Source organism: Nestor notabilis, unplaced genomic scaffold (assembly GCF_000696875.1).
Source record: "Nestor notabilis isolate BGI_N333 unplaced genomic scaffold, ASM69687v1 scaffold6211, whole genome shotgun sequence".
Taxonomy (NCBI): Eukaryota; Metazoa; Chordata; class Aves; order Psittaciformes; family Psittacidae; genus Nestor; species Nestor notabilis.
The window spans coordinates 21,629-40,887 of NW_009916064.1; the positions used below are offsets into that span (position 1 = coordinate 21,629).

At 42.1% G+C, this 19,259-nt stretch overlaps 1 protein-coding gene across 1 annotated transcript in view; it reads right to left on the bottom strand.

Annotated features, from left to right (window-relative positions):
* Window positions 1-5,075: 5,075 nt before the first annotated feature.
* DGKI (diacylglycerol kinase, iota) overlaps window positions 5,076-19,259 on the bottom strand; it is a 116,898-nt gene continuing 102,714 nt past the window's right edge. The window contains exons 28-31 of the mRNA XM_010024426.1: window positions 17,863-17,983; window positions 9,019-9,055; window positions 7,016-7,115; window positions 5,076-5,647 (exon numbers count right to left, since the gene is read on the bottom strand). Of these exons, the coding sequence (XP_010022728.1) occupies window positions 5,531-5,647; window positions 7,016-7,115; window positions 9,019-9,055; window positions 17,863-17,983 (375 nt within the window). The 3' untranslated portion in view covers window positions 5,076-5,530. The remainder of the gene's footprint in view (window positions 5,648-7,015; window positions 7,116-9,018; window positions 9,056-17,862; window positions 17,984-19,259) is intronic.

The window sequence follows — 19,259 nt, forward strand, 5'->3', positions numbered from 1 at the left end:
AAAGTAATGAACTTACTGGTGTGATCAAGGCCCGAGGGAGGGAATTTTCCCCTTTGCAGGAGCAGCAGCATACGTGGGCCAGGAAATCCCTCAACCAAGGTGGGGGGTGTTGCTCTAGTGCACATGTACAGTGGATGAGAGAATGCAACTCTCTGTGGGCACCACCAAAGGCAGTGGAGCTGGAAACACACTGGGGAGGGTAAAGGAGGCCCCTGAGCTTTGGTCCCCACAGAGGATCTCAGGTAGGCAGTCCAGAGAAACTTGGTGCTGTGGCACCACTTGGAGTACACTTAGCCATGGTCACTGCTTTGGCTGCTGGACAATCCATCCCTCCCAAGCCAGTTTTCACATAGAATTAGGAGTGAGAAACTGCCCAAGTACTTGACCTACTTTTGGGCAGCCCAAGCCAAGTGGCAAGCTGCTGCAGTCTGTCTGTACTGCTAACTCCTCAGCAAAGGTTGAGACATCCTAACTCCTCCATATATTCTGTTCACACCAACAGGGTGCAAGGCTGGGTTATAGCTCCTCTTGAGTCATTTTCACAGTGCAGCCATGAGCTGCATCCTGCCCTTCCAAAGGGAATTAAAGCACTGAAGCCGAAGACACATCCTCCACATAAAATTCTGATCTTTTTCAATATGCTAGCAAGACACTTTTAGCACATTACTGAGTTGCTATTGCAATCAACATATTCTGGCAGGCACCTCATGGGATTTAAAGCTGTAGCTGTCCACTGCTGAGAAAAATAGTTGCCTGCATTGTTGTCAAGAAAGCAAAATGAGACCACGAGTACCACAGGGAACCCTGTAACACTGTGTCCTATAAGTTCACAGGTATCCAGAAAAGGCACAGGTAATATGATAAGCTGTCTCCAGGACTGCTGAAATGACTGAAGATACACACATTTGATGCTTTAGATTAATTAAGATCTAATAACCCAATATCACTTTGGCTCTGATTTAGTGAGGAAAAGAAACAGATGAAATAATGTCTGATGAATAGAAAATAATAGGTATAATGCAGACAGAAATGTTACTTTCAACAAGCTTAAACACCATTCTTATAAAATACTTCTACATGGACATTAGTCAGGTGCAAAAGAAACAAAAAGTAGGGGAAAGAAAATTACAGACCTCAGATGAATAAACATGAGGAACTGCTTCCTTCTTGGAGTACATGGCATGCAAGGACAGAATTGTCATTGGAGTGTTTTCAAGGTGTGCATATTCCCAGTATGTCCATACATTTCTTGGGTACCACTAAACTCCCAACAAGCTTAAGGCTAATGATTCATTGCCCATTTCGTAGCTTTTGCCCAGAGTCAGATCATCTTAACGTGCTTTTGATATACTGAAGGGTCAACACACCCTAGAGGAGGCTGAAAGGAAAATAACCACCTTCTAGGTGAGGTTGTTTTAGTGACTTTCACTACTGTGCATGTCACTGTCACAGCAAAGACAAACATTAGCTAAAGAGGCCAATAAATACCACTCAAACAAACGGCCACACTGTCAGAATCACTCCCATGGCCACATCGTCAGAAAAAAGCATGTGCCCCATCTGTTCATCCACAACAGCATCAGCTCTGCAAATACAGCTGGGAAGATCAATGGCAACAAAACATCGATTTTGTTCTATTTTCTTTGTCTATGCTGCTTCTATATGACAGTTTGCATGTAACAGGGGACATCTCATGTAGTCTGAATCAAGGCTGCAACACCATGAGTTGAGACTGAACAATTCTACTGTTACTGGGGAAAATCAAGGGTGACAGGTGTCAGTAAAAACATCTATAGACATCTTGAAGTGCTAAAACACAGGTAAAAGTCATCACATGGAAAGATGAAAGAGCTACTGGAGTCTGAGGCTTGTTTTGTAACAGGCAAAATTTGCCTTGGACTCCTGTCTTCCATGAATCACTCAACCTCACACCTGACAGTATTGAGAGATACTATAATTAGTGAGAAATGTATCACATTGCCATGTCTTGGATAACACAGAAAGATACCTCTAGCATTGAAACATGAAATAATAAGAGTAACTGATGCTATTAAATAACAAAAGTAAGTTTATTTTATCAACATTATAAATATTTTCTTTCCCTCCATTTAACTCCAAAATGAGATAGTAAAACCAGTACAATGGAACAATTCAGGAGCTCCTCAGTTCTACTGAAAAGGGTCCCCTTTAAATAACAAATTAAAATGGAAAATGACATTTTGGCAGTCCAGCAACCTCAATAGCTGAGCATCTCTAGGTACTTTGTCTTCAAATGGAACAATTCTAAGTGTGTGCACGTATGTGTGTCCATCTATATATATGCATACTTATAGATATACATATATATGATAATATACACACATAAATAAACAGAGCCACAGAACAGGCACTTTCAGTAAATCAAAATGTTTTACATGTAATTTAAGTGGGTTTGCATGTGTATACTGAAATTTGGGTCCTGCCCAGTGCAGGCACAATGATACTGTGCTAAGCTAGATGCCAAGTGCTTAAGAGATTGAATACATATGTATGCGTCACCTCTAACTGCTGCGAAGTCTGCCTGCTTCTGGTGGCTGTCCAAAATTGAGAATCACATTGCACTTGAAAGGGAGTGGGTAAGGAATAATCCTGCAGCATCCTGGCCCCAATCTCATTCCCCCAGTGAACCAACTTTTGATATCCCTGGCTGTGTGTGAGCCATTGCAGAAAATGGTATGCATACTCTGTTATCTACAAATAAAATACATTGCCACTATCTAATGTATTACATGTGCACTGCTTTGGGACACCTTGAATATTAAAGGCACTACATACAGCTAGCTCCTGTCCTATCTCCAGTGCTGGGTTTATTTTCATCGTGCAGTAACTGTCTCCTGCTGAGCACACGGCACAGGCAGCTTTCCAGAGGCACAACAGGCTCGCTCTGATCACAGCATCATATTCCAGCTATCAGTGAAAAAGGCAAGCCAGACTCTCTTGGATACTTTAAGCTCCTGTGAGCAGGCCAAATGGCACAAAGGAGCTCAGGAAATCTGCCCATCCTGAAATGCTGCTCCAGAGCCAGTCCTGCTGCAGCCACTCTACAGGCATGAGGGATGTCTCAGTGAAAGGAGGACCAGACCCTTATCATAATTCACAGGTGGGCTCTGGAAGAGCCTGTGATTAGAGCAAGCCTTTTACTGCTCCACCTGCTTCATGGGAATAAAGGACCAGGGAGCTGCAGTGGGCTCACTGACCATCAGGCACCAGTCTGGCCTCAGCACAGAACAGAACCAAGTCCGTGGTGTCACTGAAGCTTCTTCCATTTCTCACAGTAAAACAAAGCAAAGAGATAAAAGTGATACTAATATAATTCTTATTTTTACCAAATATATAATAATATTACAGTAATGTCTTCCTCACAGCTGGGAAATGATGCAAGGCCTACCATGAAACCACAGCGCGAGGATCTTCCTTGTGGAAATTTCACATACACTGAAATTATACTCTGGGTTTTTTTATTTTAACAGTTGCCAAATTCTGTTCTAATATATACACATGCTGACCTTTGCCACAAGCCCTGGATGATTATCAAGGGAAGGAATTTGGCTTTCATATTTTATTTTTTAAACAAGAAATGTAAAGACAGAAAATAAGACAAAATACATTTCATGTCGCCATTGATCTATAGATTACAAATATATAGTTTCCTTCCAAATGAAGAAATACTAAAGAAACATTTTGCTCATATCAAATGAACTTTTGAAAACAGAAATAAATTTAAACCCCCATATTTTTAGCTCCTTCTTCTCTGCCACACCAATCACTCTTGTTTAAAAAAATCAATAAATAAAAGGATTGCATTCATTTCATTTCCGCTTCTACCAAGGAAAAAAAACTTATATCTGAATAATGACCTGAGTTATTTTCATGGTTTCCAAACTGCATGGAATCCTGATGATCACCACCTACCAGCGACTTACACCTAGCAAGGCGCATGAAAACAAACACCAGTGTATCTTTCAAAACAAACAACAAAGTAAAATTTGAAAAACTATTGCAAGAATTATGCCAAAAGTGTGCCATGAGTGTCTTCGTGGGAACTGGTCAGACAAAGTGTAAGTGGAAGCTCTGTTACTTCTGGCAGTTGAGTTGTCTGTAGTGATTGAAAACCTGAAGGAGAACATTTTGCTTGTGCCTGTGTGTATGTATATTTGCTTTCTCTTCTTTCATGGTTATAATCTTTGAGGTAAGACAGAGAACAGACGAGTACAGAAGACACGGCTAGCCTTTACAGTGGCTAAGCAACTTTATGTTTCCGAGCCTATAGTGGGTAACAAGGCAAAAAGCTGCTGCTTTACCTTCTCCAAGGGGATAGCTTCTCTGAAACTTTGTTCCCTTAGGGAATCAGAAAGTTTACAGGTTCAGATAAAGAAGATTTTCCTATTCCAAGCACAACCAGGTGGTGCTCATTTATTTGTTGACAGCAGCAAGCCTAGGCTGACCACTGATGTTCTAGGACTCTTTCCTACCTCCAGCTGTTATGTGAAGGGGACTGGGTCCATGAGTCAGTCCATAAGAACCCCCTCCGTCTTGCACCGATGGATTATGAAGGATCTCTCCCCTGTGTAAAACCCATCTCTTCAAAATTAAAAAATATCTATCAACTTTTAGGCAGGCCTGAAACCAAAGCTAAACCAGGTGTCAGTCAGTATACACACAATAGTGGCATGAGAAATCTTACTGTTAACTTTCTGCTTTGCCATACAACATGGTATATCCTATATAATCATTTCCATACAAATGACTGTCCCATTAGGATACCATAACTGTGTGCACAGCAACAATGTGGAGATTAGGTTTTGTTACTGCTTTAAATATAACTGTGCCCCACACCCTGGGAAACAAGGCAATAGGCAGAGTCCTTTCCATAAGTGAGAAAACTCCGTGGTGGTTGAGCACTGAGGATGCAATTTCCGAGAGAACAGCAAGGGAGGGAATGCAGCCAGTAAAAATACTGGGTTTTTCCTAAGGGCATCCAGAGCTCCTCAAATTTTTTGCTACTGCCTGACCATTTCTGAAGACTTAACACAGAGATAACAGGTACTATTTAACTGACGAGAAGTGAGGGGAATGGAAGAAAGAAAGGAATGCAGGAAACTTGGTTGGGTGTCTTAATGTCCCAGTTCGTTTGGCTCCCACACACCCTCTTTTTTCTTTCCTTTTTTTTTCTTTTCTTTTTTAAATAAATTGTACAGATGAACATGGGAGAAGTTCATGCTACTTGCTGGAAGCAATAAAGGTAAGTTTCCGTGGCCCATGGATTCCACAGACCTTTGAGTGTCCCGCCTTATCCATCATGGGCTAACTTATGGAACCTAACCGTTCCGTGGCAAGACTCAGTAGCCCTTAGAAACTGGTGGCATGTCCTCAAGTATTTTCCACGAAAGCGAGAGACACGTTGATTCCATCAGCTTCTTCCTCACACGATGCCCGAGTGCCTCAGGTGCAGTTTGCGATTTCCAAGGATCCTCTTTGACATTTTCAGGCTTCAGACTGCTGTCTCCAGATCCTCATGGGAAACCATTTGGTAGTTTTGTCGACTCTCCAGGTAGGAAGCCAGATCTGGGTCACCAGCTTGCTGAGCCCTGTCACGAGGGGTCTTACCCTATAATTAAGAAACAGGAAGAGAAATTCTTGTGCTAACATATTTAGAACAGATGAAAGCACGACCCAGAGAAGTTACTACAGGAAGGACAGAAACAAATTTAGACAATTTACTTATTTGTTGTACAGGTTCGTGTTAAGTTTTTCTATCAGTCATGAGATTCTGAAGATTTTCAAAGTCCTTGTGTGGTTTAGGAAAAATCATGAAGTTCTGCAAGGAGATGCTGTTTGATACATCACATGGAAGGACTCACATGCTGGAACTGATTTTTCATTCTATGGCTCCGATCCTTAAGTAAATGAATATGTCTCACAGTACTGTAACTACCACTTGAAAAGTACACTTCAGAGACTACACACTTTGCTAAGTATGTGCCCAATATCTGAGATGAGTTCAACATGTCCCATTCTACCTCAAGCACTGATCAATTTTCAGTGCATCAATCTGCTACCTTGTTATCTGAGCTACCTTACAGATACTGTTGAATTGGACCACAAGTCTTGATCCTGAACTATGAAAAAATATTGGAAACAAGTTAATGTAACAAATGTAACAAACACACTCCTGCTCCTTGGATTTCTAGGCAGATGAAGATTAACAAATCAGAAGCCACTTGTCTGGATTTCAGCTGTTGCAGGAATTATTTTTTTGTCATGTACAGTGCTCTCATCTGAAGAAGAGGTGATCTATGTCCCCGTAGAGGTGACATAACATGGTAGGAATTGAATTTTATTGTCTTGTTGCAGCAAAGGTGCTTCTGACTCTGGAATCCAGTGATACAACCACCTCTCAGTTATGACCACTGTGCACTCAGAAATGCCAGAGGGGCAGCTTCCGGACCGGGTTCCTAAGTGAATATTCCTAGGATTTAATTTTGCCCAGACTTCCTTTTCAGCTAAATATACACCGAGAGAGGGTTGTGTCACATCAGTGAGCATAGAGGTAAGCAAGGGCAAAAGAAAATGGTTAGCCATCCCCACAAAACAAGTCAGCCATAATAATGAAGCCTCACAGACATTATACAATCACAAACCAAGGCTCTCCCAGGCGGTCCTTGCCCACAGGCCTCTCTTCTGACCACACAGGAGGAGAAGGATGTGCCACAGAGATACCTCATTCACAACCAATGCACCATAGAGTTTAAGGCCAGGCTCTAACTATGGTGAAGATGACCCCTGAGTTGGGTTCTGAACTGAAGTCTCTTGTACTTGTTTAAATTAATAGAGTTAAAAAAATAAATGGCTTATTATAAAAACTGCTGCTTTTGGCACAGACGAGGAAGACTCAATCATGCAAATAGCAGGGACGGATGCTGATCAGTCCTGCTTGGCTGCAGTATTTTATAAGTGGTTGATGAGCCTGGGTTACCTTGGAGTCTGTCTTTCTCAGCGAGGCTCCTGCATCCACCAGGAGCTGGCAGACGGCACGATGGCGCTGGCAGGCTGCCTTATGTAATGCTGTCTCACCCCTAGACCAAAGTACAGAAACCAGCAGTGAGACACATCACACCATTTTACATTTATGAAGTATGAGATGCAGAGAACAGAGAAGTATGCTGTATTTCTGCAAGGTTCCCTCTTGCTGGCAGAGGTAGACTTGTGCACTCTCTCCCTCAGCATCTACATCCTTTGACTCAGTAGGAAAGCCTGCAATGCACAAATAGCAGACAAAAAACTTCTGAGGGTGGGAAAGAAACATGCACTGGTTTTATGTGTTCAAAGGACTGAATGTCCCATCCAACCACCAGTTCTGCTAACTGCTGCAAAGGCAAACTAGCCACCTTCTTATTTCACAGCAGGCAAAACAGCACCAGTGTTTGTTTCTTCCTGCAATTTCTTCAATTCCTTCAATTTCCTCAGCCTCACTCTTTCGTAGAAAAATCCTGCCCATGAAAGGCATAACTGGTGTACTTGGTGGCCTAGTTCTGATACCCTGCTCTTGGATGTACGAGAGCAAGAGTTGTGTTTTTGTTTTCCATCTCTGGACTGCTAAGCTACTGAGGAATCTTGAACACAGGCTTTTCAAAAGAGAAAGCTGTGGGAACAGGTTTATTGCAAAGCTCCTCTCTCAGACTGGGACTATGAGTAATAGGATTCTGAGACTGATTGTAGTAAAAAGGTTAAAGAAACCTATCTAGATTTTTCTAGGAAGAGAAAGAAAGTATGCTTTGAGTGGGTTGAAAAGGTATCCTTAATATTAGCATCCAACAAGTAGGGCCATTACATAACCTCCAAAATAACAAATGAGAAGAAATATGTGTGGTAGGTCAAATCTTACACCTGCCTACCCACCCATCCAGAAGGTGGAAGTGCATAAAGGAATTTCAGCTTCAGTCCACAACAGGGCAAGCTGAAATATTAACAGGCAACCCTGTAATGAATCTGCCTCTGCTGCATGAGAACTAGATTCAGAATGGGATACTGTCTGATTTTCCCCTAAGGATCAAAAGACTGATTCATGCTGCCAGTTACAGCTTGAACCTTCCCTTTTCAAGCATTAGCAGCAGAGAAACTTTTGTAAAGGGAAGCCCTCATAGCCGTGTTCACTTGCTCTTTATTTCAGAGGCTGTGCTATGCTACTGAATGAAGAGAAACAGTTTGTTCATCCAGACTCCACCACTCCCGGACGGCATACATGCATCTGGTGCTGAACCTTTCTGGTGTTATCCACTAGCAGAGGAGGGCACTGTGGGATGAGGAATGGTGGGTTTAACCCATATGACGAAGGCGACTTTTGCTTCCCATATATTTCATACACTTCCCAGGATGATTCATGCTTCCCTTACATACTCCTTGTGACACCTTGATTATACAACAAGACATAGAGCAGTTTGGAATTGGAAAAAGTGTGGTGGGCTTGGGTTGTTTGTTTGGGTTTTTTTAATAATAACAGAGGTGATTCAGGTTATAACTGCTTGAGAGAAATCATAACTGCACAGCTTGTGGCTACTTGGGACAGCTAAGGCAGAGCACCCTGGATGAATCATGAAGGGACAGATGAAAAGGTGTAGAGCAAGAAAAGCAATTTCCTGACATCTGGAATTTACTCTTTAGGTTGGTCCCTTAGTAACTGGATGCCAGAAACATCAAAGCAAAATGCAGGATTTGTGTTCCACTAGAAAGATTAAGAAGGTAAGGGAAGCGATAGAGAGGAAGTTCTTTACAGAATACAAGAAACATTTGTTTTAGTCCAGGAAAGCCACATATGAAGTAGTTGTTGTTTGAGTTTAGGGGGACTCTTATTTTCTTGCCTGTTTTTGAAGAGCTGTGCCATTTTACACACTTTTTTATTTTAAATTTTGCACATGAAAAACAAGAGAAGTCTGCTAGGCTAATGCACATAATGTGAAGGGCAGGGTAGGTTGTACTCACGTTTCGCTGTCTGTCATGTCCAGTAATTCAGGTGGACCTGCAAAAGACAGTCAGATATGTCATACAGCACTTGTCTGCGTGACTAGAAGAGTACAACTACCATAACAAGATTCCTGGTGAAAACATGAATAAGAAGCCAACTAAAGCACAATTTACACAAATATGCCAAACTTCAAGGCAATATTTGATTGGACGAGCCCTTGCACGAACAAAATTCCAAATGCACAGTCACTGCTGGAGTGTCAGCGTCAGGGAGTAGCAGCTTCTAAATTATACTGGGAATGAATATTCATGGAGTTTATTTTCTTACTCTTCACCTTGCTCAATTAAGTGGCTCACATAAGTACGGGGTATTGAAAATGCTGATATATTGGAAACCCTGATATATTGCAAGTTAAAATCTATTGTTAATACTAGAGGGAGAATGTCATTAGGAAGTTGAAATTAGCCAAATTCTGTCCTGAATGACATCTCTGTGCTACTCCATTTAATAGCGTTATACAGAATGTAGATCAGGGTGGAATATTCCCAACGGTCTTTATATTGATATGCAAATCCTGTACTCTGCTGGTTAGCAATGATCAGGAAAGTAAGATTAAGAAAAACAGAAAAGATTTTTGTTAAGTGGGACCAAATGATGCATTTATGCTAATGTTCTTTTGTCCTTGATGTTCACTACAGGCAGATGTTTATAGCAGCAAATTCCATTGCTGAATTACAGTGATATGGAAATGCTATGATCTGGATAGCATTTGAACCAAGAAAAACTTTTCCCTTTGCAGTCTATTGTATTATTCTTCAGTACTCTGAAGCGTAGTGCCAGTTGGTATGGTGCAGTTAGCAAGGGGAACAGGGAAACTATATGAATTTTCTTTCCTATGCATGAATATTTCTCTTCAGCACACTTTGACTTTGAAATTTAAGAGTCCTCAAGAGCTTACAGCAAATCTCACCTGAAACTGAGGAATTTCACACTACTTGCTTACAAAGGCCTACACACAGCCTCTCTACACTCCTTTCACACTGAGTCTGTGTTAAAGTGGATCAGAGCAGTCTGTCCCTCACTGCTTTTACAACACACACACTCAGTATCATTGGGGGCAGCTGACTGCCTCGGCTCCTGGAGCTGCAGGTAATTCCTTCACTGCTTCTTCTGTCAGCAGGAGAAAGAGGTGCTCAAAAAAGCAGCATGCTCAGTCCCCCATGCACAGGGCATTGCATACCTATCATGGCAGTTCTCCAAGCTGTTTAGCTACTGTCAATTTTTAATGCACAGCACCCTGACTCTACTGCCACATATCCTCATCTCCACAGTTGTGTTCACTCCTCCCTAACAAAGTGAAGAATCGCTCAAGACCCCTGGCTCCTGTAAGCACGAAGAAGGATACAGGGGGCTAAGCAGGGCCTGTTGTTGTTATGAAAGATAATGCCTGTGCAACTAAAAACAAACAAACAAACAAAAAAACCCCTAAATAAAAACACAGATTAAAAAAAAAAAGGGCTGCTTTACATCTCATAGGAGAAATCCATGTTCCCTCAAAAATAGAGGCAATTTCCCATGGCTTGTTGCAATGACACTTTCCACTAATAGGTAACCAAGAATGGCCTTCAATGTGTTAGAAAAGATACTGCCAAGTAAACTATTATTTCTGTTCATGGGTGGGACATGGAAGATTGTGATGCAAAGGTGGAACAGGGTGTGCTGGTTGCATTGGGCATAGAGGTACTTGCCCCAGTAATTGAAAAAAGATGTTCAAACATTCGGAGGAAGAATAGAGAGAAATGAGAAGAATATGACCTGAAAGAGAGGAGAAGATGCAGCAGAATGGGTATGGAGAGATAGGAAAACAAGGGTGAAGGAAAACTGGTCTAGAGCAGGAAGAAACAGCATGGCTAGGACAGAGGAGCTGAGGACTGAGGACTGAGTGGGCAGCCTGTGAGTACAAACCTGAGGAGGTGCCAGGTACATCGCACCTGTGTGTGAAGGGTACCCTCCTGGCTACTGTCCCAAATAAAGCATTTCATGGGAGTGCCCCAAATCCATCCTAGTCATACATAAGGGCCACATATTGAAGTTAATCGATTAGCAGCACAACATGATACCAGGATTCATTTGTTTCATTCTTTCTGGCCTATCTTTGGAGCTGGAATGCCCCAACTCACGCACAGCCTAAGCTGCGCCCTTTACTATTTTATTTTCACTTGTGCTTCTCTTAAACCATCTCACGCCCTCCTCCTAATTCCCTTTCCCCTCTTTTTTGGACCTCATTTTTACATCAGTCTCCCTGGCGCTGCCAACCGACCATTCCAAATCCCCCTCTGCCCTGGGACAAAAGCTGCACAGATGTGGGAAGGGCTGGCACTGGGAAAGCTAACAGCACTGTCATCCTGACCCAGCAGGGAGGCAACTGTTTTACTCTGGGACAAGAGGCAGAGAAAGAAAAGGGGACCAAGGCGCAGAGAGAGAGAGGACAAAATAACCCAACAGAAATCCGGAAGGGAAATGCATGAGTGAGATTTCTATCAAGGAAAACAGCAGGGGAGGAAATAAAAACAAAAGATAGAAATGTGTGGAGAGGTGGAGGGAGGAAAAATAGAGAGAGAGAAAGAGAGAGAGAGTCTGGGGGGCTAAAGAATGGCAGGATGGGGACGGGGGGGAAAAGTTCGCATGAAAGGAGCTGAAAAGCATGACGCACTGAGGGGAAGCCCAGCTGAGATCACAATAACATCTCTGATAGACTGTCAGTGTAGAATTATTAACTTTCCTTCTCTCCTTCTGCCCCCTTTCACTACACCAAAGCCCCTCTCCAGTTTCTCAGGAGGCAAAGCAGCCTGAGCTGGGGATGGGAGGAGGGAAGGGAAGGAGACATTCAAAAGCAGCTGCCCTTTAGCTGAGCTCACTACAACATAAAAGACAGACTAAATGACCATATTTCAGAGGCATTTCCAAAATATACAGCACCTGCAGTCCAAAAGGCCTCTAGGACAACAGCGCACTCTGCGCTCTCCAGTGGATGTGGTTACAGCTACCCACAGGAGACCCATAGTTATTAACCCCTACCAGGCGCTTGTCCTGTCAGTCCTTCATAGAACTAGGGAAGAAGGGTATTTACTTTAAAGCAGTAATGTTGGACATTATCAACATTTCTGGGTGCTTATCTATCAAAATCCTCTTTGCTTAACTGAGGTTGTTATCTGGGGGACAAAATTGAATTCGGTTACTTACCTTCAAAGAGGAGTGTTTTTAAAATAACAGTAATCTGCAAAGTCAGAACTATTTCAAGCCTTTCCCTCACTCCCCACTCCTCATTTTTACCCAATGTGAAGATTAACAATGTCTGGTTAGTACTGTTAGTCCCCCTTAACTCAGAATTTCCTCTGGAACATAGATAGTAGTCGGGTTATGGGAGCATGCCTTCCATCATAATTGTGTCTCAACCATGTTGACCTAACTTGGTAAACTTGCAAATTAAAATAGACTGGTTTGTACCTTGCACCTTCTAGGAAAACTAAGCTGTTTTCTGCTTAGGACCCTCTACAAACCTAAAATCATTCTGCAAATCTAGACATACTAGCAAAAGTCAGGCAAACACGCTCTTCTTCAATCTTTCTGATGACTATTCAAGGCTTTGTCCCTGACATATGTGTCTGTCATGGCAAAATCTGCTTTCCAAAAGCTTTCTTTGAAACTCCTGAATCTGGTCAGGATTTGAATCCAAACTCAGTATCAGCTCTTCACTATTGACTTTATAGTGCTAAGAGTAACAAAAGACTTTCTTATCAGAGGATGCTATGTAATGGATCAAGGACATTGAGGTTTGAAATGTTCAGGATGGGATGCTTTACTGACTGTTCTATCAGAAGTTCCCACCACAAACTCCTAAGGCAACTGCAAACAACTTTCTTTTCTTCTGTTTAAAATTAAAATACCCTAGATGAAATACAGAATTCTTGCTTGTCCTTTGAGCCCCTAGAGAAGAGGAGGAGGCAAACAGAATGTCGTGTTTAATGGTTATAAATAATAAGTAGTTCACAACTGCCAGGTAAAGACTCAAAGCCAAGTTCAATTCCAAATACAGATGAGGATTTAGGAGGTCCTTTTTCTGATGGAGCTTCTTAAGCCTTCCTTAATCTTGTTTGTGTTAAGCAAGTAAACAGTTAACTCTTCCCTAATATGTATGCATTAGGGTGTGAGACAGTTGCTGACTGCCGCAATAAACAGATGTGGTTCTGATACCTACTGACATCAGCCTTCGGTTTCTAGCTGTGTTTCTTAGCCCAGCTACAGACAGATCTTAAAAGGTGACCTTCTTATTACAAGCAAAAGACCTCTAATTTAGTAAGGCATTCTTGAACAACAGATAGGTCTATGTATCTGCCCTTCCTGCACAGGGAACAGGGAGGAACTGTTTTGCAGGAACAGCAGCCAACACAACTGTTCCTGCAGCAGTAAGCAGCTGTTGTCCTGACATCTACTACATTGGTGCTTCAGCTGCTATTCTAGGCTTGAGCTAGTCCACTGCTAAGTATCTGGCGATACTGCACAGCAGTCTCCTTGTATGACTCACCTCTGCTTTTTCTAATTTAAGAAGGGTTATTTTCCTCCCTTCAACATCTGAAATCATTCTCATCAAGATCACAGGACAAGCTCTCATATTAACATACCCTGCATGTTTGAGGAAAGCGTAAAACCATCTCCACTGTATGGAGCCTCAGCATGACTATAGCATTTTCCCTCCTTCATAATGCCAGTGCTGTGGGCCCCACTCCTGTACTGTATTTGATTTACTCTGCTATTTTCAAACTAGGCAGTTCAAATTCCTGATGAGGTGATTTTTCTCCTGTGCAATTTTGTTGTTGCTGTGTTTTTTTAAAGATATTCAGAAGATTTTCTTTGTGTCATTAATAATAGGTTTTCTGTGTTGTGTGCTGGAGGGTATTTTACACTGGAACTCCTGTTAACTTTTTCCAGCCATGCATGGGAAGCAGGCAAGCTACAGAGGAAGTGTAGCTGTGCAGAGGTAACTGACAGAACAAGAGTAAACCTCATTTTTATCAAGGGTGGATATGAGCAGAAATGAGAAGCTAGATACAGGGAAAGCCTCAGATATTAGTAGCATTGGGTCTAATAGAGTAATTAATGTTGAGAAGATGCCAGATGCAACAAAAAAAAAAAACCAACAAAAACCCAAGAGCATTATGATGATGGTGATTCAGCAAGAGAGCTTGTTTGTGACTAAGAAGTGCCCAGGGTAGAAAGTAGTTTCATTAATTGCTTGGTGAGAGGAGACCAGAGGCTTCTCTTCTTCTCTTAGAGCATTGTCCCATGCACTCTCTGATCCCCAGAGAATGTTAAACAAACAATGCATTTGGAGAAGCCCAGAGGACATATGTCTGGAAAGCTGCAAAAGCTTTCTGCCATCCTTAAGGATAAAGGGGAGAGAGAGGAACTGAGCTGCCATTTGCTCAACCTTCTGATTTTCTTTGTCTAATCCATAGTCCATAATCTCTCACATGTCTCTATTCACTTCAAAAATTCCCATGGATTGCCTGCTCACATCCTTACCAGATTAACTGATCTCATCTTAAACCTTCACTAAAGAAATGGCGACTGGGTTAGACTGTGACTAAGTTAAGGTATATGCTTCAAAGAAAAATCCTGGTGAAGCAGCCGTGACAGTTAATTGGCACAGGTCACATGCAGTGTGAGAAGAGACCAGAGGCAGTAAGAAAATTAAGTGAAATTATGACTGTCTACAAAATTCAGAGGCACGTATATAATCACTGTGACTAATGACATAATCCAGAGAAGTTAAATAGGAGTTAGAGTTAGCACTGGTAAGGCTTGTTACAACTGGTAAGAAAACTAGTCAATATTTGGATTTAAGGCCAACTTAGCTACCTATATGTAGTCATCTACACATAAAAGAGTAAACGAGCAATTCAGCCACCCTCGGTCTGGTATTTCGGGCACAGTTCAGTTGCCCTCTGTCATGCTTTAAGCCCAGCCAGTAAGTCAGAACCATGCAGCCACTCACTCACTCTCCCCCATCCTTCCCCACTCCAGGAATGATGGGAAGGAGAATCGAAAGCATGTAAACCCCATGGTTTGAGATAAGAACAGTCTAGTAACTAAGATATAATATAATACTAATGCTAATAATAATAATGACAATAATGATAAGGGAAACAACAAGGGGAGAAAATATAAAACTAAAAGGGGGAAGGGAAAAAAAACAATAAGCACAAGTGATGCACAGTACAATTGCTCACCACCCAGCGACTGATAACCAGCCAGACTTGAGCAGCAATCTGAGCCTTCTGAGTAACTGCCCCCAGTGTATATACTGGGCCTGATGTGCTGTTGTATGAAATACCCCTTTGGCTAATTTGGGTCAAGTGTCCTGTCTCTGCTTCCTCCTGGCTTCTTGTGCCCCTCCTTACTGGCATGAGAGACTGAGAAGTCCTTGATCAGGTTAAGCATTACCTTGCAACTAAAAACACCAGAGTGTTACCAGCATTGTTCTCAGACTAAAGTCAAAAACACAGCACTGCATCAGCTACTAAGAAGGACACAAATAACTGTTACAGCTGACCCCAGGACACCCACACACAAGACATTTTGTGCCATTTGATATCCCTACAGACAAGCCTTGGGATGCATTTGGAATGAGAGGGATGTTTGCTTGGCCTCAGCTGCCAGTCTATCATGGGCCTCCTACACGCCTTTTGTGCTACCTTGTAGACCCATGCAGATGTCCTGGGTATCCAAGGGAAATGACATTAAATCATAGAATCATAGAATCATAGAATCACAGAATAGTTAGGGTTGGAAAGGACCTTAAGATCATCTAGTTCCAACCCCCCTGCCATGAGAGCAGGGACACCACACACTAAACTATGCCACCCAAGGCTCCGTCCAACCTGGCCTTGAACACTGCCACGGTTGGAGCATTCACAACATCCTTGGGCAACCTATTCCAGTGCCTCACCACCCTCACTGTGAAGAACTTCTTCCTTATATCTAACCTAAAGTTCCCCTGTTCAAGTTTAAAGACATTACCCCTTGTCCTACCGCTAGAGTCCCTAATGAAGAGTCCCTCCCCAGCATCCCTGTAGGCCCCCTTCAGATACTGGAAGGCTGCTATGAGGTCTCCACGCAGCCTTCTCTTCTCCAGGCTGAACAGCCCCAACTTTCTCAGCCTGTCTTCATACGGGAGGTGCTCCAGTCCTCCTATCATCCTCGTGGTCCTCCTCTGGACTTGCTCCAGCAGCTCCATGTCCTTTTTATGTTGAGGACACCAGAACTGTACACAATACTCCAAGTGAGGTCTCACAAGAGCAGAGTAGAGGGGCAGGATCACCTCCTTTGACCTGCTTGTCATGCTTCTTTTGATACAGCCCATAGTTATGTTTAAGTAAATGAACAAAGTGCACAGGTAACTGTCAGCTGAATCAGTCGCTGGGCTCCAATAACTACCTTGACTAGGGTCTCCCTTGAGCTAGTCATGCTAGAAGTCTGCTGCTATTAAAGATGCCCTCCTCACTTCCACTGAAAGAGGATAGGTCTCCTCTAGTACCTCTGTGATACATGTGCAAATGAACAGATCTCTCTTGACAGTACAGGAACTTAGACCCACAGGTTATCTGACACCTGTATGTAAACATATAGCTTGACACATAAATTTAGGAGTCAATCTCAAACTAAATCCCACCCCAATTAACACAAATGTTAACAGATGGATTATTGCTTCTTTGTTCCTGAGTTGTGCTTATTTCTTCTCCCTGTACAATTTCTGCAGTAACTTTCAAGCATTAGCTAACACTTATTCCAATTGCCAGAGGCAGTCTCTGTGTTTAGAGCTAACACTGCTGCAGAAATAACATAGCTGATTTTGACATCCAGAAGTCAAAATAGCCATTGATATTTTGAAGAGGGATCAGAGAAGAGTTACAAGAATGTTTAGAAGACCAGAAAATATTTCCTAGAGTGCAGGAGCATAATGACTGGGACTTTAGCAACAATATTACTGTGCTACTCTCCAGCAATCAGTGAACAAGATTACAGTAATTCAACAGGCAGAAACTCCTAAATGTGACTGTATCAAATGCATACACACACACAAAGTGCTGCATAGCCTGTATAAGGATGCCTGCAATGCTGTTACTAGCAAAGGTAAAAAGAATCAAAAGGAAAAAATGGAAATTACATGATCACAGCCTATAAATATATAAAAATAAAAATATAGATATAAATATAAATATGGAATGGAGATCACAAATCTTTGTTATCAAGTCTAACAGAGATAACTTTTTTATTGAATCTAACAGAGACAGAATAATGAAGGGTTGGAAGCAAAGCTAAGTGAATCCAGTCTACGAATAAATGCACATATTCCTAACCAGCATCTTACTAAATATTGAAATAACATACTAATGGCTGGATGGACTCTCTGTTGATGTAAATGCTTTAATGGAGATTAGGTGCTTTCTAAAATATATGGTCTAAATGAAAAATAAATTTGTTCAGAGGATTCCTATGCTAGAGGTTCCAGCTAGAATATCACACTGTTTCTTAACAGCCCCTCAACTGCTGCAACTGTGAAAACACCCACCCTCCTCAAAAGCTGTCTTTATTTTCATTTCCACACTTTCCCTTTATCTGGAGCCATCACTGGCATTGATGCCACATTCCTAGCCGCCTGCTCACAATGTTCTGCAGGTGGACCTTTAGCTGAGGGTGACGGCAGACAACTGAGGGTAGTTCCAGCCACACGGTGTGGTTTTACTGGCTAACACTTGGCCAAAGAACAGATCTCTGTGGATTTGCCCACTGTGACTCACCATGTTCCAGGATGTATTTCACAATCTCGCCATGCCCTGTTTTGGCAGCATGGTGCAACAAGGAGCAGCGATCAGGTCCTTGGATTAACAAATTGGCTCCTTTTTTACAGCATTCTATGAACTGGGGAAAAAAAAAGAAACACAGAAGGATAAGATGCGAGGAGCAGAAAAACAAATTCTCAGACAAATTATTTACTAATTTTCATAGCAGGGCAGTACAAAAATGGAATAAAATGAAAAAAAATGTTACTAAAAAGCCAACTTTTAGGCCTTGATGAAAAAATGTCTGAAACTGGAAGTACTGACAATTATCTGAGTTAAGAAAAGCACTTTGTATTTTCTAAACAATGAGTCATTTTGACTCCACTGGCAATGAATTATTGCTTGCTAGCAATGCTTGCAAACCGCTTCTGGTGATGCTGTTGAGATGTTTTAGTATTCACATATTTAATAGAAAATTCTGGCTTCTCTACTGAAAATACCTATTTTTCCTCAGCACAGAAGACAAACACTTTCTCACTAAACCAGACAACTTCAACTCAAAAATCTGCAGAGAGGTGGGGTTCAGGTGCTCCACATTGCCATTCTCACTTTCTGCCCCCTACCTGGGGCTGGCAGAGGGAGAAGCACTGTGCTGAGTAAGAACAGGCAGGAAACAACAGCCTGACAGGTCTCAGAAATGTTGCAAAATCAGGGGAGGAGAGGAAATGCACTGCACATCACTGCAGAGAAGAGGGAGAGGATTGCAACAGAGGGGACATAATTTGTGATGCAGTACATCTGAAGAAAGGGAAGAGTTTCCCTATCAAAGTAAACTTGAGCAAAAAGTTTTCAAGCTGCAGAAAGGGGACAATATTTTTATGACTTCTGGTTGAAGAACTGCTCCATAGATGCTGCAGACACAAGTGCACTGTCGGAGGTATAGAAGGGGCACCTCCAGGCAAAGAGTTGGCCTAACAGTACTGTCATTTTTACAAATGGCTCCAAGCTGGCTTCTCACAGATAAAATTGCAATCATTAATCACAGTCCCCATCCAAATTCGAGGGTGTGTTTTCAAATCCTGACATGGCTACTGAAAAACACAGCCTGAGTAACTGTTAGAAATGGAACTTCAGACTCTGGGCACAAAACATTTTTGCACGGGTACTTTTTCCTCCCAATATCAGACAATACCAGGACACTACACATTTTGAGACATCCATCAGATGATAAAACAGCAAGCTGAGGTTTATTCTACCTGGTCTAGCAACTGCCTTGGTAGAAGTTAAGAAGTCTCCAGCAACTCCAGGGGCTTGGCCAGCAAACTCAGTGTCATTAAATATCCTTTACCGTGTAAGGTTGTGTCAGAACTACCCTGCTGTGCAGCACTGCATTTGCCAGTATAGTAATTTCCCTG